Raw genomic sequence first — 22961 nt, forward strand, 5'->3', positions numbered from 1 at the left:
TATGCGCTTTTCCTATGCTGTTTATTGAACCCAAATGTAGAAACCAGTAAAAAGTCGTAAATACTTTTGCTATGCTGTTTATGGACTATAGTGGAGAAAAAAATGTAGAGAAAACTGGGGAAGAGTTCAAAATATCAATATCCATCCTCAACAAACTTCCATAGCTTCATTCTTGTTGTTTTGCTGTTGAAAGAATACAATAAGCATACCGCCGACTGCTGAATAGTGTTTGTCATAGAACATCAAGTGACACAACATGTACCAGACGTAAATATGTAAAGCGCATGATATCCACTAGGCAGGCTTCCGATGTCACTTTATCCTGACGTCTACAAGCGCCATGTCGCCGTGCACGTCCACGTGCTTGATGCTCTTCAGGTCGGTCACTCGGTAGTTGGAGTCCAGTTGGTGGAGACCATTGACGGTCACGCGGAAAGAGTCTGTTTCACAAAGGATGACCATCTGAAAAACATAAAACCGATGTAAGATTTAGGCCATAAATAACTCCAATTCTTAGTTTCTCGTATAACTTGAGGTCTCTCAAACCATTTATGAGGAATGTTTGGCTGAGCCATTTTTGGTCCTTGAAAATGTAAATATTAGCAATTATGTAGATGTATGTAGATAAAAACGCTCCATCCACCTCAAAGATAAGCATTTCAGTAGATGAGTGAATGTTAACCAGTGGGGTAATCAGAGGAGAAATTCATGTAACCTCAAAGTATTGTCCAGGCGCGAAGGGGAACTGGCGATGCGACTCCTCCGTACCCCACACGCCGTCCAGCCTGGAGTTGACCACGATCACATTGACGTAGCCCAGCGAGTTAAAGCGAGGGCTCAGGTGCAATGCCGTGTCGCCCTTGTCGCTCACCAGGTTGACGGTTATGCTGCAACGACAAAGAGCAAACCATCTCCCTCGTTCTTTCCTGACGCCAGTGACGCCGTCCAGTACCGTTCCGGGTCCTGGTTGACTCTCCCCCTGACCACAATGCTGCGACCCACTTTCAGACCTCCCGGCAGTTCCCCTCTCTGACCGGTCTGCAATTGAACGCCACTCAAGAACGGAAACGGTGCCCAATCAATGGTATTAAACGCAGAGGAACTCACCTTGCCCGCTTTCATGGCAACTTTGCGATAGACCAAGATGTCGTCGTAAGAGCCCGCTGGCTGACCAGCCGGGTCAGGGCAAGGTTCTACTTGCTGAAGAATAATAATAAAAAAAAAGATGCAGAGACTGAGTAGTACGTTTATGTCACATGACTTCCAGTCAGCGACCACTCACGAGCTTGACCTTTCCAGAAAGCACCATCTTGTTGAAGGCTTCCAGCACCAGTTGCTCTTTGTAGTCTAAATCTTCAGTGCCAACTGCCTCCATCTGAAAGCCACAAGGTTTGACATGACTGTCAAGGTTTTGACCAGTAGGGGGAGTGTGTATAGGATGTCTCAAGTAGGAAGTCAAAAACAGATGGAAAATGCACTTCTATCCAACTAGCAAATCTACATCTACAAAATTTCGTACCTAGAAGCATACATATGTAGAAGTATGACTATTTTGATCATTTACCAATATAGTTGAGCTACAAATTGTCCAAACTTTTTTATCTGACTTTTTCTCCCTAATTTTTCAACAAAAAACAACAAAATATACTTTTTAATCTGAATTTAACAGAAATACACAATCAATGCAAGAAAAAGTAACATAATTACATATTGTGAACAGAAAAAGAGAATACATTCTCTGTAGTTAACATTTTCTAATTTAAAAAAAATCTCATTCACTGTTCTCTATGAAGGCAGGTTTGGAATTCATTGAAATTCAATTTGACTTTTGCAGCATTTTATAGATCTGGAAAACTATTTTGCTGTTACATAATGGGACAACTATTTGTCCTTGCAGTTTATAGCAGCATATTTATAGCAGCACATTAAAAATGCTTTTACAGTTCAACCAAATAAAATAAAAGTATTATCCCACCTGGAGGGATTTTCGATCCTTGGCCACTGCGCACAAAATGGGATTTACTGGAAAACATCAGAGTTCACTTCAAGATCCACCCCACCAAACCAAACCTCAACTATGCATAGGAATTCTAATAAATATGGCATCCAATAAATAAATAAATACATTCCATGAACAAATCTCACCACAAATCAGAAGTCCAGTTGAGAGGAGAAGCAGGAGGAAGGACATGATCTTTGGACTTGAAGACAACACTTTAGCAACGATGGGTCTCCACAGGAGAAGAAGCGACTGGAAATCAAGAGGCAAAAAAGTGCGCGCTCAAAGAAAGTGGACGGACACACCCACATAGGCGGGCGGACGACACCCGAGTTAACCCTCAGTTTGCAACAACAACTTGGAGGACAAAAATGAACTTTAAATATTTAACCGGATGAAACAAAGGATATGGATTTATCCATTGGAAATGGATTCGACGCACATCTCCGTCATTGCTAGCCATTGAGTCCATATCACAAGAACAGATGGTCAAACCAATCACCCCAAAATTTGCAATTGCCATCAAAAAGTGTTTTTCACAAGAGTTTTCTCCCTTTTACTAACTACCACAACAGATGCGCTTGCTGCAAATGAGTTAAATAACGATCATTTAAGTTTTCATTTGCTTTCCAGTACTTAAGCACCACCTAGTGGCTATTTGTGGACTTGCCTGTACTACTATGGTTTATTTATATGGTCTTAACTAGTAAAAAATGCGTCAGAGACAGTTGAAATGTTATAGTCATGACTTTGAGTAAATTATAGATCGAATGGTTGTCCGTGTTTTGTGCCCTGCGATTGGCTTCTCCACAATTCAGGTCCATAGTTGGCTGGGATCGGTTCCAGCACCCCCCGGGACCCTTTTGATGATAAGGGGCCCAAAAGATGAATGAATGAGTTATTAGCGATTGTTAATTGTTGTCTATCTCTCTGTGTCCTCTAAAACTGACTGATTACACGTCTTGGGTGTAGTTGGTCAGCTGGTCTTGACTCCAGCACCCCCATGAAACTAACACAAGTGGGGTTGAACATGTATGAGTGAAACGAATGAATAATGACTATTAATTACATTTTTTGAATCCCTTCACCATTCTCTACTACTATTACACATCCGAAAAAAAAGAAATTCGAATGTATTTCTCTATTTTTTCGGCTTAACGTTTCGTTGTTTTTTGTCCCATCACTACTCTAGTCCTCCTCCAGGTGGTAGTACTGGAAGAGGGATAAACGCGGCCGGGTGTCCGGCTGCTAGTTTGAACACTCCTCCTGACGGCTCCACCCCCCGCCGATGGTCCAGTCCAGTCCAGTACTTCGCCCCACCGCTGCCGCATTCCCACCCACCCGTCCTTTGAAAGTTCCTCCAGCCCCGCCACAGCGCGACAGGTAAGTCGAAGGGGGGCAGCGTAAGAGCGCGTCAGGTGAGGCGACGCAACAAGACGCGGCTCCACCTAACGTCAACATTTTGGCCATTTTAGGGCAACCATTGACCGGTGAAGATGACAGGCCAAGGAAAGAAAGTAATTCTGGTGGTGGTAGATGTTCTCTGCGTTTTCGTCGGTGAGTTTGGGGGAATTCCTCACCTTTTGTTGTTCACCCATTCATCCTCCTTGTGTTAGATACAAACAAGTTGCACCATGCAGACGACGCTAGAAAACACAGTGGTGCTGAAATAGTACACTTTACTTTTTCCAAAACTTTATTTAGGGACTTTTAAATCAGAAAAAAAAACTGTAATCATTAGGAAATTGTTAACTAATGTAAATATATGGTGACGGTTGAAGAATTAGAATAGTTCTGTCTGTTAAAGTAACAATTAAAACAATATATATGAAGGAAACAGATTAATTGTACTTGACAAATTTGAATTGTAGTATTTTTTTGTGTGTAATGTTTGTTTGTCCTACCATGACATACAAAACTGGTTTTGGAATGAATGTGTTGGCGTAAAAACACTGAAAGTTCTCTGACTATCTTGTTCAAACAGGCCACATTTGGTTTGTTTCCTAACGCAAGCACTCACACATGAACACTTTAAAGAATGTTGGAGGGTCTAGTGTTTGCTAAACACAAATGTATGCCATTATTTAGAACTCCTGACATTATATTCTGCTGTTAACACAAAATTTAAATGACCAGTGAGTTGAGGTTTGATAGACTTGATCATATCAACTATTGCCAGAGCAAACAAAGTGAAAATAATGGTGGAGATTAAGCCCTTTCCTGTCACTGTACACATTGGCAAGCGATATTATCAGTGAAATGCAGTTAAGTTACTTTTCCAAGACCGAAGACCAAAGCTACATCGGCCTTTGGGCCATTCTGTGCCATTGTGGCGACAGGGAGGATAGAAAAGACTATGGTATGACAGGGAAGGGGAAATGTGACATTTCAACACACTGGCTGCCATTGATGGCGATCAACATTTAATCAAAGGAAGCCAGGGAGTCTGTATTTTAGAGACAAAATTGTTCAAAATCACTAAAGGCATGGATCATGCTGGACTTTTAATGTAAAAAAAAAAAAAAAACTAAACTAAAAATGACATTTATTTTTGTGAGATTTTAATGCTAGAACTCTAATAATGTCATACAATTTTAAGAGCCCTGACCTTCATTTCCCAATATTAGTTAAATTCCATTCTATTTTTAGTTGAACCAATGTCACTTTTTTTACTCAGAATATATACTGAGTGATTTATTAAATGACAACCTATTCCACACAATCATCTGTATTTTTTTTTAACTTGATTCAAGTTTGTTATTTTCCAATTTTTTATGTCTGTAAGTTACACCAACACAACAACAAATATGTGTGATTGCGTGCCTGTCGCGACATGTCTAAGTCTACATTCATGATACTGGAACTTGAAAGAGTTGACATATTCCAGGTGTTGTTGGTGTCAAATCATCATCAAAGCAGGTTGGAGGTGCGAAAAAAATGGGACTCCCAAAAGTGGGAAAGCTACCTTAGCCCGTTTAGGCACTCGTGAAAAGACAGGAGTAAAAATATAGACGGTTGTCGTAAGTCTACTAGCACGCTGGGCTCGCCGTTGGCACAAGGCTCATGTTTCAAAAGATTTCAAATGGAACGCTAGATTTTGTTCTATGAATAGCCACAGATAGAAGTTGGATTATGAAAAAGTGGAAAGAACCGCCCGGATTGTGCGTGTCAAAGATGCAAGAATTTATCTATAATGTGGGTGATATGTCTATCATAGAGATTTCCCAGATCTGATCGCGTTATTGGATCTTAATGGGGTTTAAACTAAACTTGCATGTTTAAAATGTATTCATCTATTTTTTTTGTATTGGCTGTCATTGATAGTGATAGGCGTCCAATCCATTTTAGCTCGTAGGCCCAGCTGCGATTATTCGATCACATGATCACTCAATGTCAGCCTTTTACAAATGGATTTGGTCTTTGGAACTGTCAGTGGCACTGAAATAGTTGAGGGCTACAAGCAAAAATAATCCTGAATTAGATAGCAAAAAATACAAATACAGTACATTTGATATGTATCAATTTATTGCATATTACTATAATTCAAAAATGTGTTTATTTTATACTCATTTAAAAATGTTTTTCAAAAGGTGTTTTTCATTACAAATACATTTTAAATTGTTTTAATATTCTCTTAATGAAAACAGGCACTTTCATAGTGAATCAAAATGAGATCTTTGCAATCAAGTGCTTTTGCTTTGAAAAACAATGATAAAGCATCTTACATAATATAAAATGTAACAAGATGACTCCAAAACTTTCAACTATAAAAAAATAATATATAACAACATTTTTTTGGCAGCCCTAATGCCAAGTTGAGTGAGGGTCAGGAGCGGATCAGCATTTTGGTGTGAGACCCCAGTTGTGACATCACTGATGAGTCTGTGTGTGCGTGGCAGATGGACCTGGAATGTGCTGAATGTCCACATTGGAGCTAAACTCCCAATCTGTGTGTTTTATTTTGTCCCTTCCCCTCCGCAGTCACACGTCCATCCTGTCATTATGTGTTACCCCTGGATCTTTGACCGTTGCCCCTGTGTTCAGATCGCCACAAGCCCCTTTCGCATAGTTTGTCAAAGCTCCTGCGTAGTTCTCATGGAACACTAAACTTTTATGCCTCAGTGAGAACTTGACAACTACTTCTATGATATATACTGGAGATATATATACATGTATACCAGACAAATAATACATTATATTATGTTTTCTTCCTACGTTAACTGTCAATGCTGGTGGTCTTTTACAGGCCATTTTGTAGATAGACTAAAATGTCACTCATGCATTCTCAGCATCTGCCAAAGGTGTGTCTGCGTAAAAGCAGGTTTATTGACTCTTGCCGACTCGCATTCGCGTGTGAAAATGAAAGTGAGAGGCCGAAGTGAAAGTGCTTGTGTACGCGTGCCGCCGAGGTCCCACGATGCGTTTCAGTTCAGTCATGTTTCATTTGTCAACTTCATTTATCATTGAGTAGATCAGCAAAATAATACAAAATGACTTCGCAAAAATACCATTGACATATATATTTATATATATTCATGCACAAATTATGCCTCACAGGGCATACATTTAATGTATCGACCGCTAGATGTTAGACAGTTAGACACTAGATAGTTGACCAGAACCCATTTTTCTGTCATTGACTTCCTGCAAAATTAACCATTTTTCCTGTCTTGTCAGTTAAGGCGTAAAGGTCCATTTGTATTTTCCCTTCATTACAGAAACTTCAAATGAACGGAAACGCCGCACCCTCTGCCCACACCGCTAACACCAATTATTCCGGGATGTTCGTCTTTCAAGGGTGCCCCAGCGTCTATTTACTCTGTATTGTCAAAGCATAACATTTTGATAAGCCAGTGGCTCGTGTGGGGGAAAAAAGCCTTCAAAACAAACAGAATAGTCCCTGAAGTATAAACATTTCATGGATTTGTATTTATTCATCACTTTTTCTCCCTACAATTGAATACCCACATCTGCACTTTTTGCATACTTTATCCAAATAGAATCGCAATTCATTAGTTGGCACTGATGGTGATAGACATCCAATCCGTTTAGACTTGGAGGGTTGACAGCGGATGAACAAATGTTTCTTTTTTCAGTTGTTAGCTTTTGAAGAGCCTTTCCCCGAGTAGAGATTTGAAAAGAAACGAAGGAAAGGATCGTTTGGAGCTTTCCCAATCCCCTGCCGATTCCACTCTGGAAAAATAAACAAGCTGGAATTTGGGATCAGACACAAATACAACTTCCTCTTGACCCTCCTCATCAGCAGGAAGTGGAAAGTGTTCCTGTTATTCAGAGCCTCGAAGAACAGTGCCATCGAGGACCTTTGGAGGTGGCAAAGATGGCACTAGTGGTTTTCAAACCATTTGAACTGGGAGGTGGCAGCGAAAGGTCAGGTTTCTATGGCTATGGAAGTCTGAAGCGACCGTTAAAAGTAGCCAATGGTGGAAAAACTTCATTGACGTTTGTGAATATGACCTTGAATTCCATGAGATGATTTGGTCTCCATGTCGACAAGATGAACTCTTGAGGTTCTTCACCTAGATGCGCAGTTACACCATTCTATCATTTCTTTGCTGCCAGTTCTTGCTCTCAGAACTGTATCAACTTCTATCACTGTTAGTTGCAGACAATGAGTTTGTATAATTCATAAGTACAATGCAAAAATATATAGAAATACAGCCTATTTTGACACTTTTGACAACTGAAAGTATCAATGTCAATCACAGGCAAAATGTTAATAGGGAAATAATGGGTATTGTTTATTTTGGAATAATATTTTGTGCTATTGTTTCAATTGAATGGAAACATGGCCATATTTTTTTTCCACTCCAAATGGGCAACAGAATTGCGTTCTTCGCAGTAGGTCATTAGGTGTATTTGCTTGCGTTCTCTTTCGGTTCCAGAAAGCCACTGGGTCCCACACTCTGGAGGAAGGAAGCAATGTGTTAATGGAGAGTTTTCTCTCTCTCATACTTCATAAACTTAAGGCCTAAGAAAACCATCCATTCTTCCCTGGTATTAGCTTTGGCAGTGGATTGACGGCTTCAGGAAAACAGGAAAAGTCACTTGAATTGTGGACTATTGTTCTGCTCAGATTTAAGAGACAGCATTATATCGTCTGCTCTTAAATTCTACATGCACTTTTTTGGGACACAAAGCATGTGGTTATTTGACTTTTTTTTTTTTTTTACCCCCCCTTACCTTAGCCTCCGGACACGTTTCCGTAGCAACACCCTTGTCACACAATTCAGCAAAGTGGGCTAAGCGTTTTAAGGCAGGGGTGTCAAACTTGGATAAATCTCGTGTGTCATTTTAGGGTACTTCAAGATCACTTCTGTAAATTTTGGATCATTTCCTATTGATTTTGAGGGACTCTCCAAAATACTTCTTGTTTGTCGCTTTCAGGTGATTTGGGGGCATTTCCTGCTTACTAAAGTTCTTAAGAAAATTGTCATAGTGCAGTTGTGCACCCACTTGATCACACAACTCACAAACATCTGGCACCATTGTTGGAAAAAATGAAAGCTCATTTAAGGACTGTTTCCTTACTTTGGTCTGGTTTCCGTTTGCTTTCTTATGTTACCACCAGCCTCAACTTGTTTTTGAACATTGTGCATCTTCATGCAACTTACTTAATTTCCTAATGTGTCGCCATCCTCTGCCACCAGCGGCCCTACCCTCGGCCATTTTGACACTGATGTTCACTCCGTACCAGAGAGGCATCTACTGTGACGACCAGAGCATCAGCTATCCCTACAGGAGAGACACCATTTCTCACGGAACCATGGCCGCCGTCACCATCACCAGCTCCATTGTCATTGTGAGTAGATGGGATATACACACTAGGGCTGCTACAAAAAAAAACTGACTTTTATAGAGCAAGAAAAACACAATTTATAAATGAGTCAATAATAATGGCTTTAATGAAATCAAATGTGTTACTTGTGCTCAGATCACGACTGGTGAGGCCTACCTGGTCCACACCAAGCGCTTGCGCTCCAACTCCCAATTCAACCAGTACCTGTCGGCACTCTACAAGGTGGTGGGCACCTTCCTGTTCGGGGCGGCCGTCAGCCAGTCGCTCACCGACCTGGCCAAGTTTACCATCGGTCGGCCCCGACCCAACTTCTTGGCGGTGTGCGCCCCCGTTAGCTGCAGCGGTTACGTGCCACGCATCAACTGCACTGGCAACCCGCGTAATGTCACCGAGTCCAGGTGGGTCAGCTATGGCTACACATTTTTCAAATGTGCTATACTATATAACATTTGATCCTTTCATGAACGCATAAATCCTTATTTTGCCCCTCTTTAAAAGCCTGTTGTAAAGGAAAAAATAGTATTTATTTGCCTTTTTGACCTATCATACAATAGAAACATTAAAGCCATGAATATGGTTTGTTTAAATGAAGTTTGGATTTTACCATATAAAATCAAGGACAGACAATTGCATTTTTTTGTATTTTTATGTCCTGTATGATTTTTATTTTTGATCAATGTGGGTTAATGCTAAGACTGGCGATTGTTGTCGTTCAGGTTGTCCTTCTACTCGGGCCACTCGTCGTTTGGGATGTACTGCATGCTCTTCCTCTCGGTAAGTTTGAAGTTCATTTCAAATCGCGTTTTTACAAAAGCATGCAAACGCTAACCGTGGGTCCCTTGCGCGTAGCTGTACGTGCAGGCCCGCATGCAAGGCAAATGGACACGTCTGGTGCGTCCCACCATTCAGTTCTTCCTGGTGGCCTTCTCCGTTTACGTGGCTTATACGCGCGTCTCCGACTACAAGCACCACTGGAGCGACGTGTTGGTGGGACTCCTGCAGGGGGCGCTTATTGCTGTTCTGACTGTGAGTACAACACGATAATACACTCGGCTACACTCCGTCACCCTTATTTGAGCCTTAGTTGAATTTTCCGGCTACCTTCGATGGTACTACACTTCCAATCCATTTTGACAGTCAATTCCAGTTCTGTGTTTTTTATTTTTTAAACAGTCACTCCACCTACAAAAGGTCAGAAGAACCAACAAATTTCAGTTTCATGTGTTGAAAGACGTTCGTACTATATAGTATGTGGAGGGAAGTAAAAGTACTCTGTATTTTTCAATTCGATGTGCAGGTGAAGTACGTCTCAGACTTTTTCAAGCAGCGCGGCGAGCCGGCGTGCACGCCGACCGATGCAGCGGACAGCGTGCGACTGGAACGCAAACCCAATCCACAGCATACCAACCACATCAGCTACACGGCACCCGTATGACACGCCCAGGCAATTGGTCACCCTCATTTCATGTCCATAAACCACTGGCTGGAACTCTTCCAGTGCCTTCCACCTGGCAACACTTTCCTATTTCTAGGAATAAGAGCGAGGAGTAATTGTGTTGTCTCATTATGTGCAATGACGCCTATTTGGAGGACGATGCTGTGACTCGATGGATAAAGGTGTGAAAAATTTACACAAACATTTTTATTTAGGATGAAATTCTTGCTGCTTCACCACTAAAAGCTTTTTCAAGCAGACCACTCACTGCTTAAGCTAACACAATTTTATATATAGTATTGTTTTTTTTGTCAATGACTACTACTGTATCTTAATAAACTGTGCTTTTATTTTTAGCAAAGTTGTAGCCGTTTATTTATTAATTTTATTTTTTTTTCAGACCAGAAGAGCCACATGACTGGGTGTCTATTGTCGTCAATGGCACTGTTTTTAAGTATATATATTTTTTAAATACATGTTAATGGATAAAAGGAATATTTTTCATGTTTTTTTTTCTTTATATGGAACTGCAATCAACAAAAACAGGAAAATATTTCAATTTCTATTAAGACGATTTGCTTTTAATTTTTAGGTGAATGAATGTCTTTTTTTAAATTAATTAACTGGCAAAATAGTTCTCAATTTCCCAATCAATTAATTAGTTGTTGATCAATTTATCCTTTATCGTTATTTCTTACATTTTGAAATGGAATATTACATGAAGCAACTCTAAAATTTGAAATGTGGCTACATTTTGCACAATAGTCCTGCTTTGTGTTGGCTTTATTCCCATTTGTGTCATGTCTGAGTGATCACCAATTTCATTCCTCTGTTGCAGCTTGATCCTTGTGTGACTGCTAATCAGCTTCCTATCTTGTCATCTACCTGTTCATCATCATCTCACTAACCCCACGTCTGCATATTTCAGCTCCCCATCTTTGCTTGTTCTTGGCCTTCTTTCAGATAGTAAGTTGCCTTTTAAACATTTTTAGTTATTTATTCTAAACTCGTATTACTGGAATTAAAAATATGCCCAAGTCACATTATTGAGTCGCTATTTTAAGTTGTCATTTAAGAATGGTATTAAAAACGTGATACTTTTTTTTTCCACCTACCTGATGATTAGCATGTAAAAACATGACATCCCTCACATGATGTAAGTTTGCACATTTTTAAATTGTATTGACGCAGATAGGCCGGAAGTAAGAGCATGCTCTCTTCGCCCACGTGTTAGCGATGCTTGAACCTTATTTCATGACTGCCAATGAGTTAAAAAACCAAGGGCCGGTTCTTCTTTGTTCTGGGTGCGTACCATGGCCGAATATTGCGTCAACACTGAAAAAAAAGCACTCGAATAGACACATTGCGATCGTTTTAAGGGCGTCAAACGAGCCCCTTGGGCCTTGACGAAGGGGAACACTTTTGTGTGCACAAATTCACTTCCTTCCCGCCTTTTGAACACGTGGGAGCTTTTTTTTTTTTTTTTGATAGGCTCTTTCCTTCTTGCGCTTTCATGTTTTCAAGGTTGTTTTTTTTCTTTCTTAAACCTCATGACGCCCATTCGGGTGTTCGCGTGGACGGCGGACTGACGACGGCGTCATCGTGTGCGGGCATGCTGCCGCTCGCTTGGTATTTGTCTTCATTGTCTAAACTGGTTGGTGACTCAACATTTTTTTTCTTTTCTTGTTTGTCGAGACGCTTGATTGCTTTGTTTCATTCACAAAGTATGCCATATTTGCCCGAACATAACACAACCCCCACTTTTTCCAAGAATCAAGTTTGAAAAATGACACTAAATTCAATTTTTATTCAGAAAATAATTCCAGTACAGGTGAAACAAATAAATATAACGATCCATTCGAAAGAAAAGGCTTGTTATTTAACCTCATTCAAATCATACAAAAATGGTGTATCACGTGTTAATATCTGATCATTTAAATATGTCAAATAAAGTGCCATCACATTTGTAAATGGGTGGCTTTTGCTTTCTGAAATGTAAATGAAGCAACATACTCAGATAATACAACAAAATTGCAATTACTGCATTAACAAATATCTGAAATTTGAAGTCTATTTTTAACAATGCTGTTTTTACATTATTTTCATATTAAATTTCATCGTTTAAAGATAACAGTAAAAAATAAATTTTCCCTATTCCCTCAACTTACTGTTATTTATTAAAGTACCTATGACAACTGTTTATTTTACAGCTTTTTGGACAATGTAGGACAGTCAACAGGGGTGCTGTAGTGACGTCTACTGGTGGAAAATGACACTTGTTGCTCTCAGTTCTGACAAATTGGAACAAATTAATTATAGGTAAGCATTAAACCTGAATCTAAAGATGCTATTTGAATTGCTTACAAAGTTTGCTTTTCTCCACTAATAAACTATTTTTAATATTTTGAAATTGCACCAAAAATATTTCCTTCATTTAAACTCCTTGAAATGAACTTCTCAGCAACCAATATCTACATATATTTATTTTCCAATAAACATAACAAAAGAAGCAGCTGGTCATTTGTAAACTATTTATTGAACATTTGCAACCAGGATGAGTTAAATACAGAATCTCTTCTCCTTTCGATGCGCGTCTGTTTACTCTTTCAGCGCCATTGACAATGGTAGACGTCCAATCGTATGGCTCTTTTCATCCTTCCGCAGTGAATTTCAATGACTTTGTCACTAGTAGAAATCCAATCCATATAAACCGGGACAGCTGAGTGCAAATTGACAAATGTTCCTTCACTGCCAACAATCCCGACTCAAATGGAATGGACGTCTATTGCCGTCAATTAGCAGCCAAGGAGTTAATGAGGAAGGAATGTTGCAGGATTTATTTATTTAAGCAGAAGTCATTTGGCGCTTGTCAAATAAACGGAGAGCAAACAAATGCGGGCTCTTCAAACAGCCGCCCGACAAAATGGACATCGTTTCTGATGCTTAGCTTGGTTGCAATGTTGTTGTTTTTTTGTTTGTTTTTTACATAAAATGATCAACATGAATATATTAGAAAAATGGCAATTAGTCTTTAATAAACACTTCGCCTCAAACTACTCCCCCTCCAGGAAAAAAAAAAAAAACAAGATCAGGGTTATAAATTAAAAAGCGTCCAAATAAAATCAAACAAGTAGACTTTTAGGCCTCTGCTAGCCAGAGACTAGAAATTTCTCATTGTTTTTGACAAACGGCACTTTTCAGCCCCCCCGCCGTGGACCCCCAACCCTAAAATCAACTCTTCCTAATTTACAAATACGGGTCTTGCCAGGCGCTCCCACGAGCGTCAATCGCCTGGTCCTGGGTGTGCTAGGCGCCGGTCTTGAAGGTCTGCAGGATGAGGTTGGTTTGGTGAATGAGACGATTTGCGCTGTTGAAGACATTGATCGCCCTAGCAAGGAAAAACAAAAGCACATCATTGGTTTAAATCATCCATTTTTCCCCCCACTGTAACCAATCATTTGCCTCTTTTCAACTTTTATTCTATCAATAGAAATTGACATTAAAGGTGACATTAAAATGCTAGCAGGCCACATTGGAAACATCATTCCCAAATCCAAAGAGGTTTCATATACAAAGTCTTCCAGTCTCAGCTTCTCAAGCTAATTTCCAGGTCACGATGACCCCCCGGCACCTCCAAAATTGACTTACTTTCCATCTTTGAAGTACGTTTTAAGGGTGTCGCTGAAGCTTTTAGAGTACTTGACAAACTCCTTTTTCTGATGCTCCAGAGCCTAGACGGGCAAATGAAAATAAATCAATAAGAAAATAGTGAAAAGATGCAACAGAGTGCACATTTATTTAGTGAAGGCCAAAGGGATGGCGGTACTTACTCTGCGGTTCTGGTATTGGTACTTCTTGATGACATTGTTGACCGTGTCCAGGAGCTCTTTAATGGCGCTGGCTATATCTCTGTATCAGGGTAGAATCACCAATTAGAGCCAGGGTTGCAAAAGAATGAAGATTTCCACTTGAACACGTGCAATAACAGCCAATTTAATATCCAAACAATATTTTCAGAAAGCAACAATGACTTTGTTTAAAAATATTTTACACTATGAATCAACATTCCTCTTGCAACTTGATGTTGATTGATGAACCCCCAAGGTTTTCCTTGCCTGACATTGTGCCAGGTTTAAATAGTACTTTAAATGTATATATGATGATGTGTTGTCTTAACATTTCATTTTTGACAGCAACTGACGTTCAAGCTATTTATTAGTGGGAGGGCCGGCGACACCGATGAGTAAATGTCACCAAAAGGTAATCGATCACTCACTTGATAGTTTGCAGGAAGCGTACTCTGTCATTGATCTCATCTGGGATTTTGCTAAGGATGTGTTTCAGTGCTCGGGCCTTGTCGTTCAGGTCCTGGAACTCCTGCTCCGGCCGCTCGATGGTAAACTCTGTGCGAGAAGATCGGTTTCAACGATGGATCGGCGGTATGTCGGGACGCCGCACGCCATCTACGCACCCTCTACGTCGTCGGCGGCCATGCGTAGCAACGATTCCGTGAAGTTGATTTGGACGTTCTTCTTCTCCAAGATCTTCATGATGATGTCCTGAGTCAGACCGGGGTTCTCCCTCTCTGCCTACTCGAAGAAAAAAAGAAAAAAAAACAGAAAAACATGAGATTTTCAGTGATCCGCTGAGAGCAAAGGTGAGCTATCAACGGCAAAATTTAAGGTCATGTAATACTTCATATTTGAATAATCATATTTACCTTGATGAAGGCCGCTCTGAGTGTCTGTGCTGCCGATAGGTTGATCCTCTCCAGCTAAGATTGAAAGAAAGCATAGAAGGTCATATGATTCTTTTTAATAGGAATTAATTACAAATGATCAATTTAGTGGTCTAAGCGTGAAGTAAACTTTGTAATATCAGAAAAAATCCAGCTGTTCACAATATTAATGTCCTGTTGTCTTTACCTCATTGAAAACAGGATACATCACTGCGTAGAGCGTCATGGATACCATGGAGTTTGTCTCCGCTTCATTCTTCATCTCCTCCATTGTCATCCTCCAAGGAGGAAGGGCTCTCGGTCAGATGGCGGTGATGGGGTGACACAGTCACACGCACAAACACACGTACATACATGCACACGCACGCGCTCTCACACATGCGCGCTCTTGTAAAAATATCTTTTCTCCACAGGGACAGCAACCTTTAAAAGAAACACACAAGTGGACTCATTCACAGGCAAACAGGTTGGTTCTTCTTAAAATCATTTTACAGGATAATGTTGTAATAGGCAGCTTGGTCGGTCAGGGATGGTTTAGCTGGGATAGGCTCCAGCTACCCCCGATAAGAGATACCCAAAATAAACAAATGCTGTAGTAATGTTGTAGAAAAAAAATGACTAACATGATAGCAACAAATGTCTGGTCAATTCTGACTGGGATATATGGCAGCAAAATTGCTGAGATGACCCATTATACTAACTCTGTAAACTTTTTTTTAATCAGCAAAAGATAGTCACGTTCCATCTAATGGGTTAATGATGTGTGAAAGAAAAAAAATGTAATAATAGTAGTAAAGATGCAACATTGTCCGCAGTTGGACCGCGGGCCGTAAATTGGTTTCGGACATGCTGTTTTCGGCAAATTCGGGTGTTGGGGGAGTGGCACCCAACCTGTGCGTGTTGGTTCAAACACATTAAATGACGAGTCATTGTTCATTCAAATTTCTCAAACTGAAACGCTTTCCACGTTGCCGGCATTTGGAAATTACAACGACCTGGAAAATAAATAGGGTAAGACCAGCCCTCTAGATCAAGAGTTGTAAATTAAAAAAAACAACCACATTTTTTTAACGTGATGTTAATTCAAGCGTGTTTGGACATTTTTTCCTCACCAAGCCCACCTTGAACGTAGCCTGTTAGCAGCTAGGCTCGCCTAGCCTCCTAAGTAGCTGACGTAGCCTTCATTCGACTTAAATGTTTGTGTAAACCTCTCGATTTGGCTCTTTAGAGGCCAAAATCGGCTGTTGTTTTTCGATGATCTTTAAATTTCCTGCACAGGCCGGGTGCTCTCACCGGGTAAAAAGAGTGTTAGCGGCAGCCAGCCCAGAACGGCGGACGTACTAGCAGCGTTAGCTCGGCCAGTGCAAAGCTTAACATTTGTCTCGGATCTACTAAAATGGAATCCGTCAAAAGATCACGCGTCGCTAAAGTGCTTACGTGGCGAATGTTGAACGATGTGTGACGGCGCGTGCTTGATTCTACCTGTGTTCCCAGTCCTTAAATCGGGGCGCCTGCGTCGTCCGAAAAAGGCTCTTTTTAGCAGCGGCTATGTTTTTCTTTACAACTTAAGGCGGAAGTTTTTTAGGACTGGCCTGAGCGACATCTTCCGGACCGTTGCTACGTGCTCGCGCATTCAGCCAATCAGAGGAGGCCAATTGACGCAAACGTAATCGGTTGGTCCGTAGATATCGTATAATTAGACTAACTGTTGTAAACGCACTGTAAGTAAACGGGGGCGAGCGTCGTCTATTCTCAGCCATTTTCCGTCAAGGCATTGTGATGAATATCATAGTCAATATTTATGAAATCATTCAGATACTCACCATTTTATTTAAAAGATTGTTTTCTACTAGTATTTCTTAAATAAACAATATAAAAATCACTACGTTTTTCCAAGGCGGAAATAATAATTTATGTGTCATGCTCAGTGCAGTTTCTGATTTTTTTTTAACTCGTATATCCTTAGAGGTTTTTTATTTATTTTTAAAAATGTAATCCCAATATTTTTTAATTCTAATTTCAAAGCAAAATTGTTTTATTCACTCAAATATATTTCCATTTTCCTTATTTTAACTTTCATTCATTTTCTTTACTGCTTATCCTCACAAGGGGCGCGGGGGGTGCTGATGCCAAACTCCAGCCAACTTTGCACGGGCCACTCAATTTTTTCTTCCTTCTTACGTATTTTCTAGAAATACATATTTGGTTTTTCCTTATTTTTTCTGTTTATATAACAACGCGCACTAAAGTGATTTTAGCTGATTAGTTGCACACGTCTAATAATCAAACATTTATTGTGTCCTGTAGTGAGGCGCATACGCAGGGGAGGAGAAAACTTATTGGCAGTCACCCAGGTTTGTGGAAGCTTATAGAAGCTTGTGGAAGTTTTCCACTTGCCCAACAGCAGCAGCAGCAAGACACGCACGCAGCAAACACATGTAAGAGCATCATTCATGTATCATTTTTTTGCATTGGTAGTTAAGACAGTTGCTAAAGATTCACATCCATTTCTGCTTTTCTTTTTGCTTCTTGTAGAAAATCAGCCAAGAAGATCAACCCGGTAAGCATTACATAATGACATACTGTGGCTATGGAGTGTGTTAAAACTCCTGACCGAGTGAATTGCATGTTGAAACATAGGATGTTTCCATCTTTTTTTTGCATCCCTTTTTTGTTGCATTACATTTTCTTCATTTTTTGACTTCCAAGTCAGTTCACGTTGCACCTGAATTGGTGTTGAAGTAACTTCATTGGAAGCGAATCTAAGGTTGCCATGGATAATCTAATATAAATCAATAACCATTTTGATCATTGATCAATTGTTTAGAGACATTTTGGAGCTCCAGACATTTTTAGCCCTTTCAATAAAAAAAGAGGGGGGCCAAAATGGCTACTTAACAAAAAAGGGGGAACAAAACAGTAAATATTCTCTTTTTAAAATATATTTTAAAAGATTACTAACATTTTTTTATCGAGGACAGCAAGAATTTTCTTTTAGTGAGAAACGTTAAGTCGATGCACATGAAAATTCCTTTTCTGACCTTTGAACTCGTCACCCCCCAAATTTAATCAGCTCATCCATTTCATGAACATATCCTGCAGGTTTGATAATAATACTTGTATATTTATTCTTGACTTATCTTGAACACATGCAAACACATGACACATGTAACCAAATACATACTAATGTCCTTCTCAAACTGGGGGTAGATTATTATAATTAAGTCATAGCGTCTCAATTTGTGGATATTATATTTCGGATCCTGTAGGAAACACTTGTCCTAATACCAAAAGTTAAAATAGTTGCTGTATTCTCCAAGTATGTGGATGCCTGGTCTTTATGAGGTTATTTCAACTTCTATTACAAATAGTCACTCGCTCAATAATGGGTTAATATTTCTTGACTTGAGCCATGTGGTCCCAAAGTTTGGCATTTCTGCTGGCGTTACATAAGATCCATTGTTACATGCTGCCATGATTCTTTATGCTTTCCGAATCCCACTGATGACTCAGTTCTGGTTCAACAACTTTGGAAGCCTAGTGGTCTGGAACCCAGCCCAATAGTCAAGTCTGCCAACAGGGGGAGAAAAAAAAAAGTTTTTTTTTTCTCCTTGTATTGTTTTGACAAGTTTTGACAAGTAACTTGGCTTCTCCTGACCAGGATCTGTCAAAATATAATGTTTTTTTTTTAAATGGGAAAAGTGACAATGAGCAAGTGTTTCATTGTTATTTAAATCATATTTTAACTTTATAATTATAATCCTTCAGCTTTATTCCCTTTTTACTTTGACAGCATTGTGTATGGATGTAGCAACATTGCATATTTTGCATTTGTTCTCTAAAACCGCACAAGAAAAGTCAACAGTACTATAATTTGCAAATTTTGGGGGGTAAAAATGAATTGTTAGCCTTAAACTAAAAAATTCAAATCATCTCATCTAAACTGAACTGAATTAAATGTAAATGTAGAAGTCACTCCAAACCGGTTTTGATCTGGCGCCACTGCAATCCAAACTAAACATGCACAGAATTTAGCTCCATGCCTTGGAGCTACTTAAAATTGGCATGATTAAGTGTATAGTAGTTTTCCACCACGCAAAACAAAATTCCTCACCTTGCTTAGATGCCATTTCTAGGATAGTCCCTTCTTCTTTTGAATGGCATCCTCTTCCTTGTTGCAGAATCATCAAGCATGTCTGTCAAGATTCATATCAACAGTCCCAATGTCAAGTACACGGACACACACATTGAAGCTCAGTACTCCTACCACTCTACATCCGTGCACAAAATTGGCACTACAGTCACGGTAAGTGCAAACCTGAAACCCTGGGAGAATGTCTTCCGCCTATGTGCTGACCGATCACACAATGCCACATACGTAGGTGACGCCCCGCTCCACTGAGATGACCCTGCGCACGGAGACCCGCGTTCCCCGCCTGGGGGTCATGTTGGTGGGCTGGGGTGGCAACAACGGCACCACGGTCACCGCGGCCATGCTGGCCAACAAGATGAAGCTCACCTGGAATACAAAGACCGGAGTCAAAGTGAGCAATGGCTTGAGATTTCTGTTTAAAACTCAATTCAAACTAAAGCTAAGTGTAAACTCTGGAGACTTGCTACAATACTTCCTAGTCGTTGTCTTTGTTCAAATCTTGTTTTTTAGCATCTTGAGAGCAAGTATCTTCACAATTCTTTTTCATTTACTTTTATTTCTAATTGGGAAAGAAAAGGTGAGAAGATGGGAAAGCGTACTGCTAATTTGACACCTGTCCACCCCAGATTCATATAATATGGTCGTCTTTTGTTCTCAGAAAGCCAACTACTTTGGGTCACTGCTGCAGGCCTCAACTGTGTGTCTTGGAACAGGGCCTGACGGCGAGGTCAATGTCCCGTTCTGTGATCTCCTGCCCATGGTGCACCCCAATGACATTGTCTTTGATGGTAAAATGTCTTTTGTGTGCAGATGAGTGACATTTTTTCCTCACATTAACTTGAAAGCTCCCAAAAAAAAACCGATAGAGGCAGAAATGAGGTTGGCATCGGTGCCTATGGCTAAAATTACAAAAAAGAAGGGCACACGATCTGCAACACTTGCATTTGATTAGCGAAAATGTTTACTTTTATTGACATTTTTCTGCACTATGACACAAATGAAATTCAATTTTTTTCCCGTATTCTTTATCGGATGCATTCCCAGGCTGGGATATCTCCTCAATGGATCTGGCAAAGGCCATGGAGCGTGCCCAGGTGTTGGACTGGTCACTACAAGAGCAACTGCGGCCGTATATGGCGGTCATGAAACCCAGGCCGTCCATCTACATCCCCGATTTCATTGCCGCTAACCAGAAGAGCCGGGCCGACAACGTACTTGGCGGAACCCTGGCCGAGCAGGTCATTCTCCATTTCCTCTTCCCCCTTCAGCGACTCCCGACCTAACTCTCGCCGCAGTTCACGCAACATCTCATTTTCAGGTGGAGCGTGTCCGAGCGGACATCCGCGACTTCCAGCAGGTGAGCGGGGTGGATAAAGTGATCGTGGTGTGGACGGCCACCACCGAGCGTTTCTCTGACGTGGTGCCGGGTGTGAATGACACGGCAGAAAACCTGTTGGCTGCCATTCAGGTGAGAAATAAGACTCAAGCAAGCAGCAGATTCAAAAAAATACTTCCAAAAAATGACCCACATATATACTGAGGGTCTAGTCTGATTTTGCAATATAAAAAGTCTAAAAAATTTACTCTACACTGAGGAAAAGTCTTGAAATGTCAACCATTTACACTGTCAAGTTTTATGGTGAAAAATAAAAGAAACAAGGTAACAGTTAAACTCAACATTTGAGGTGAACTGGACTTCAGTTAAGGAGTTTAAGTAGCCTTTATAATTTCACACAGGGAGGACACACATGGGCTCGAACCCTCGACCTCAGCACTGCGAGGCGACATGCTAACCACATTCCAACGCGCCACACCTTTCTTTTTCTTTTTATCATTTTTTGTTTTTTTACTGTTTATCGCCTTTCTCAATAGCTAGCAAACTGACAGTTGAATTGTGTGTTTGTTTTTGTCCCCTCTTCTTGGTCAGGGGGGCTCAGAGGTGTCTCCCTCCACTCTTTTTGCAGTGGCCAGCATCCTGGAGGGGTGCGCCTACATCAATGGTTCACCACAGAACACATTCGTGCCAGGGGCCATCGAGCTGGCGCAGCAAAGGGGTGTCTTTATCGGGGGAGACGACTTTAAGTCTGGTCAGACCAAGATCAAGTCGGTGCTGGTGGACTTTCTGGTCAGCTCGGGCATCAAGGTGATTTTCAATTTAAAACAATGGGTTTTTATTTCCTTCTTAAGTTACTGACCAACAATGACAGGGATCCAAATCAAAACGCTTTAGTTTAGTCCTGTTAAATGAAAACATTTGTCTCATAAAAGTATGTCGTTTCATAAAATACAAACTCAAAACAGATTGGACTTTGTTTTCAGCGGCACTGAAGCCTGATCACTCATTGTCAGGCATCTTAATTTTACCACAATTCCTTTCCTTTCTTACAAAGTTATTGTTGTATTATGGGAACTTCAATGCTTCTGTCCACTCCTTTTTTTTTGTTTCTATTCCCAGCCGACCTCCATTGTGAGCTACAACCACCTGGGCAACAACGACGGCAAGAACCTCTCGGCGCCACAGCAGTTCCGCTCGAAGGAAATCACCAAAAGTAACGTGGTGGACGATATGGTGCGCTCCAACTCTGTGCTCTACCGTCACGGGGAGAAGCCCGATCACTGCGTGAGTCATCTTTACCTTCCCATTTTTTTACGTCTTTTTCAACTTGCAACTACAAGTGCTGCATTACATTGCAGGTGGTGATAAAGTACATTCCGTACGTGGGAGACAGCAAGCGGGCCATGGATGAATACACTTCTGAGATAATGATGGGCGGTCTCAACACCATTGTATTGCACAACACGTGCGAGGTGGGTCAAAAATGCAATCTTACCGTGACAACGTTTCGACCTTTAAAAATTAGGTTATAGATTCGGTTCTGTAGGTTGGCATTCGAGAATGAATGAGGAAATATATACACATATAAATACATATACATATATATGACAACATTGTGACATTATTTCCTCCTTATTTTGACTTGACTCTTGGGGGTTGGGGCCATAAATTGTCCAATCAGGACTCTCTTCTAGCCAGCCCCATCATTCTGGACTTAGCCATCCTGACGGAGCTGTGCCAACGCGTGAGCTTCCGGCCCGAAGGCGAAACCCACTTCCAGTCCTTCCACAGTATCCTGGCGCTGCTTTCCTTCCTTTGCAAGGCCCCCCTGGTCCCGCCGGGGACCCCCGTCATCAACGCCTTCTTCCGTCAGAGAGCCTCCATCGAGAATATCATGAGGTATGTGCAGTCAGCATCATATTTTATCAAATATTAAAGCTCATATTGCAAATAGAAAGTGCATCATGAAATTTCTGTATTTTGATGATGTACACGAAAAATAGGAATAACACGTTGGAGGCCAGTCTTCACATTTGTTCTTAAAATGTGCATTTATGTGTTTCAGGGCATGTCTGGGCCTGCCCCCCCAGAGTCACATGCTTTTGGAGGAAAAGCTACAGAGGAATTTCCTGGTTGCAGAGCACGTCAACGGCGAGGGGGCCAACCTGAAAGAGAAGATGAAGCGGACGGCCACCATCAACCATACAACAGTCAACAACGGCGTGCACGACTACGACGACGCCGAGCACTCCAAGTAGACTGCAAATACACTAAACTGAGAGTTCCTGCGATTTTTATTTTAGAAACCAATTAAAGTAAACAGGTCAAAATGCAATGGCACACATTTGAATATTTAAAATCCTCATGTTTGTTGTTAATTCTGTCTGTGCCTTTGATACAACTAATACTTTCATTCAGTATTAATTAAAAGCTGTTTTAGGGACGGAAATCTGACTACCAATTGCTTTACCTCTGAGAGAAGT

The 22961-nt window shown here is 40.7% G+C and overlaps 4 protein-coding genes across 8 annotated transcripts; 2 read left to right on the top strand and 2 right to left on the bottom strand.

The window, feature by feature from the left end:
- Positions 1 to 2: 2 nt before the first annotated feature.
- Positions 3 to 2478, bottom strand: LOC144206896 (galectin-5-like). 3 transcript variants are annotated; one of them, XR_013328463.1, is made up of 8 exons: positions 2146 to 2440; positions 1976 to 2022; positions 1283 to 1375; positions 1108 to 1200; positions 953 to 1038; positions 716 to 887; positions 263 to 462; positions 3 to 183 (listed from the first exon to the last, which is right to left on the bottom strand). XR_013328463.1 is itself a non-coding variant. In XM_077732118.1 (7 exons), exons 1-7 carry the CDS (start codon positions 2189 to 2191, stop codon positions 313 to 315), a joined length of 678 nt encoding a protein of 225 aa, XP_077588244.1. In that variant the 5' UTR covers positions 2192 to 2478; the 3' UTR covers positions 3 to 312. The 3 variants fall into 3 exon arrangements, 2 of the variants coding, with proteins under 2 accessions (XP_077588244.1, XP_077588243.1); XM_077732118.1 differs by having other exon boundaries at positions 3 to 462; positions 1292 to 1375; positions 2146 to 2478; XM_077732117.1 differs by having other exon boundaries at positions 3 to 462; positions 2146 to 2438.
- A 745-nt stretch (positions 2479 to 3223) lies between these two features.
- LOC144206895 (phospholipid phosphatase 2-like) lies at positions 3224 to 12373 on the top strand. 2 transcript variants are annotated; one of them, XM_077732115.1, is made up of 7 exons: positions 3224 to 3382; positions 3475 to 3556; positions 8668 to 8819; positions 8952 to 9214; positions 9533 to 9590; positions 9666 to 9842; positions 10114 to 12344. In XM_077732115.1, exons 2-7 carry the CDS (start codon positions 3496 to 3498, stop codon positions 10249 to 10251), a joined length of 849 nt encoding a protein of 282 aa, XP_077588241.1. In that variant the 5' UTR covers positions 3224 to 3382; positions 3475 to 3495; the 3' UTR covers positions 10252 to 12344. The 2 variants fall into 2 exon arrangements, with proteins under 2 accessions (XP_077588241.1, XP_077588242.1); XM_077732116.1 differs by lacking the exon at positions 3224 to 3382 and having other exon boundaries at positions 3389 to 3556; positions 10114 to 12373.
- A 395-nt stretch (positions 12374 to 12768) lies between these two features.
- On the bottom strand, positions 12769 to 16638 carry LOC144206899 (programmed cell death protein 10-B). Of its 2 annotated transcripts, none has more exons than XM_077732120.1 (8): positions 16472 to 16638; positions 15177 to 15412; positions 14972 to 15025; positions 14723 to 14840; positions 14528 to 14654; positions 14082 to 14160; positions 13900 to 13982; positions 12769 to 13639 (listed from the first exon to the last, which is right to left on the bottom strand). In XM_077732120.1, the coding sequence occupies exons 2-8, from the start codon at positions 15264 to 15266 to the stop codon at positions 13558 to 13560; spliced, it is 633 nt and encodes a 210-aa protein (XP_077588246.1). In that variant the 5' UTR covers positions 15267 to 15412; positions 16472 to 16638; the 3' UTR covers positions 12769 to 13557. The 2 variants fall into 2 exon arrangements, with proteins under 2 accessions (XP_077588246.1, XP_077588247.1); XM_077732121.1 differs by having other exon boundaries at positions 16427 to 16590.
- LOC144206884 (inositol-3-phosphate synthase 1-A-like) lies at positions 15837 to 22927 on the top strand. The gene is made up of 13 exons (XM_077732095.1): positions 15837 to 16000; positions 17297 to 17427; positions 17525 to 17549; positions 19171 to 19295; positions 19372 to 19533; positions 19801 to 19930; positions 20187 to 20380; positions 20461 to 20610; positions 21070 to 21285; positions 21598 to 21762; positions 21837 to 21950; positions 22160 to 22377; positions 22544 to 22927. The coding sequence occupies exons 4-13, from the start codon at positions 19182 to 19184 to the stop codon at positions 22734 to 22736; spliced, it is 1656 nt and encodes a 551-aa protein (XP_077588221.1). The 5' UTR covers positions 15837 to 16000; positions 17297 to 17427; positions 17525 to 17549; positions 19171 to 19181; the 3' UTR covers positions 22737 to 22927.
- The last annotated feature ends 34 nt before the right edge of the window (positions 22928 to 22961 follow it).

This window comes from Stigmatopora nigra, chromosome 13 (assembly GCF_051989575.1).
Source record: "Stigmatopora nigra isolate UIUO_SnigA chromosome 13, RoL_Snig_1.1, whole genome shotgun sequence".
Lineage (NCBI taxonomy): Eukaryota > Metazoa > Chordata > Actinopteri > Syngnathiformes > Syngnathidae > Stigmatopora > Stigmatopora nigra.

Excerpts from the sequence above, each read along its gene's own strand:
- LOC144206895 (XM_077732115.1), top strand. The coding sequence starts at position 3,496 with ATGACAGGCCAAGGAAAGAAAGTAATTCTGGTGGTGGTAGATGTTCTC. Across the intron at positions 3,557-8,667 it reads TGTTCTCTGCGTTTTCGTCG|CGGCCCTACCCTCGGCCATT; the intron begins GTGAGTTTGGGG and ends CTCTGCCACCAG. Across the intron at positions 9,843-10,113 it reads CGCTTATTGCTGTTCTGACT|GTGAAGTACGTCTCAGACTT; the intron begins GTGAGTACAACA and ends TTCGATGTGCAG.
- LOC144206884 (XM_077732095.1), top strand. The coding sequence starts at position 19,182 with ATGTCTGTCAAGATTCATATCAACAGTCCCAATGTCAAGTACACGGAC. Across the intron at positions 19,296-19,371 it reads AAATTGGCACTACAGTCACG|GTGACGCCCCGCTCCACTGA; the intron begins GTAAGTGCAAAC and ends CCACATACGTAG. Across the intron at positions 21,951-22,159 it reads TATTGCACAACACGTGCGAG|GACTCTCTTCTAGCCAGCCC; the intron begins GTGGGTCAAAAA and ends TTGTCCAATCAG.
- LOC144206899 (XM_077732120.1), bottom strand. The coding sequence starts at position 15,266 with ATGACAATGGAGGAGATGAAGAATGAAGCGGAGACAAACTCCATGGTA. Across the intron at positions 15,026-15,176 it reads TGTATCCTGTTTTCAATGAG|CTGGAGAGGATCAACCTATC; the intron begins GTAAAGACAACA and ends TTTCAATCTTAG. Across the intron at positions 14,655-14,722 it reads GGCCGCCGACGACGTAGAGG|AGTTTACCATCGAGCGGCCG; the intron begins GTGCGTAGATGG and ends CTTCTCGCACAG.
- LOC144206896 (XM_077732117.1), bottom strand. The coding sequence starts at position 2,191 with ATGTCCTTCCTCCTGCTTCTCCTCTCAACTGGACTTCTGATTTGTG. Across the intron at positions 2,023-2,145 it reads AACTGGACTTCTGATTTGTG|TAAATCCCATTTTGTGCGCA; the intron begins GTGAGATTTGTT and ends GATGTTTTCCAG. Across the intron at positions 1,376-1,975 it reads AGGATCGAAAATCCCTCCAG|ATGGAGGCAGTTGGCACTGA; the intron begins GTGGGATAATAC and ends TGTGGCTTTCAG.